This window comes from Branchiostoma belcheri, unplaced genomic scaffold (genome assembly GCF_001625305.1).
Source record: "Branchiostoma belcheri isolate BF01 breed outbred unplaced genomic scaffold, Haploidv18h27 scaffold411, whole genome shotgun sequence".
NCBI classification, from domain to species: domain Eukaryota; kingdom Metazoa; phylum Chordata; class Leptocardii; order Amphioxiformes; family Branchiostomatidae; genus Branchiostoma; species Branchiostoma belcheri.
Window position 1 is genome coordinate 54,616 of NW_017804034.1, and position 1,644 is coordinate 56,259.

Genomic DNA, 1,644 nt, shown 5'->3' on the forward strand with positions numbered 1-1,644 from the left:
TGTTGGCCTTTCTAGTTAATAAGTAAGTTATATACATCTACCTTTCATGATATGATTCTTCAAACATGTGGCATGTGTTATTTTGAAGAACATTGGCGTGGAATGGTTATGCAAATGGCGGCTTAATTTGCATAATTAGTACAAAAAAGCTATGATTCCAAGAGTAACTGCAGGGAATCTTATCCTTCTGGCATTTTTAACTTAAGTTAAGGCGGACATCATCTAAAACAGCATATTCAAATCAGGACATCATTTGCATAATTATATGTGCATAATTTTTAAGAAATTCTATATTAGCCATTGTTCATAAGACAAGACTGTTATTAGGTGAATAACAAGATCAATTGATATAATTCATTTCATGCAAATGGCGATTTCCAGATCTTGTTTTTATGATTAATGAAAATCATTTTCAATTCGTCATGGCCTAAGGGTAACATCATTTGGCGAAGGTATGAGATCGTGGAACTCTAGTTGAGTATTTCTGTATTTCTGTACGCAAGTTATCTTGAGTATCTACACCGGGATGTACAATGAGCTGACTCTAAAAGCAAATCTTTCAGATGCTGCAATATATACAGTATCAAATGACAACACGCTATCAAATTTTAAAAAAAGCAGTACCCATTACAAGGGGGGCAAGGGGGGCAAATGGTCACTCGGTTGGCCAATCTGATCGTCCCAGCCCCCGACTGTATCTGCTTGGAGATTACAGTACTGTGGCTTTCGACCTTTGAACTCTAGATGGCGTAATGTTGACACAAGCAGTGCGAAGTGAAACCGGTACCGTAAAGACAGACCAAAAGGTTTTCGTGGCAGAAAGTCGCCATGTTGCGGGTGTGTGAGAAACTCTGTAAGGCGGACGAGAAGGGCAGGAGGTACGGACTAGCCCGGGCGGAGACAGGCTACCTCCGTGCCCTGGTGGACACCATGGCCGACACAGACAGGCTGGCGGAAGTGGAGCTGCTCAAAACTCTGGGCGACGTAAACGTGGAGAAGGGAAGACTCGGGAAGGACGTGGGGAAATTCAACACAGCCTTGGCGCTTTATCATGCTGCTAAGGTACGGTGTTACCATGAAGAACAGGCAGATGGTATAGAACATCGTTACCACTACACGGAGCGGCTTTTACAAGGGCTGTCGTCACAGGGTAAGGAACAGTCAACTGACGACAAGGAGACGACTACACCTGCAAAGATAGCGGCAAAGTTTCAAGATCTAGACAAGACATTGGCTTTCGGAGGTAACACAGACTCTTTGCTGGTTGGATACGCACAGGTGATGGTAGAGGCGATAGTAAACGACGGCAGCATGTTAGAAACAGAAGCGATCAAGAGTCTGGGTGACGTGTACCTAAAAAGAGGAACAGAAACTGGAGACACTAGAAACTTGACCAGAGCTACTGCTCTGTACAACAGGGCACTGGCGCGGTGTCACAACGTTCATGGAACAGTTGTCATTGTTCACCGCTTAGGGACTGTACGATATTTACCGGGGGGGAGGGCTGGTGCACTGGAGGGGAGGGCCATTGAAAAAAATTTTGGCCTGGGGGGAGGGCCATGGAAAAAAAATTTGAGTCGGGGGGAGGGCCATCGAAAAAAAATCGGCCTGGGGGGGAGGGCCACCGAAAAACTTTTGTAAAAT

General features: G+C 45.0%; 1 protein-coding gene across 1 annotated transcript; it reads left to right on the forward strand.

Moving 5' to 3' along the window:
- Positions 1-759: 759 nt before the first annotated feature.
- On the forward strand, positions 760-1,243 carry LOC109477934 (the record flags this gene model as incomplete). Its single annotated transcript, XM_019779396.1, has 1 exon — positions 760-1,243. A coding segment is annotated over exon 1 (415 nt), but the record flags the coding sequence as incomplete, so codon positions are not given.
- Between the last annotated feature and the right edge of the window lie 401 nt (positions 1,244-1,644).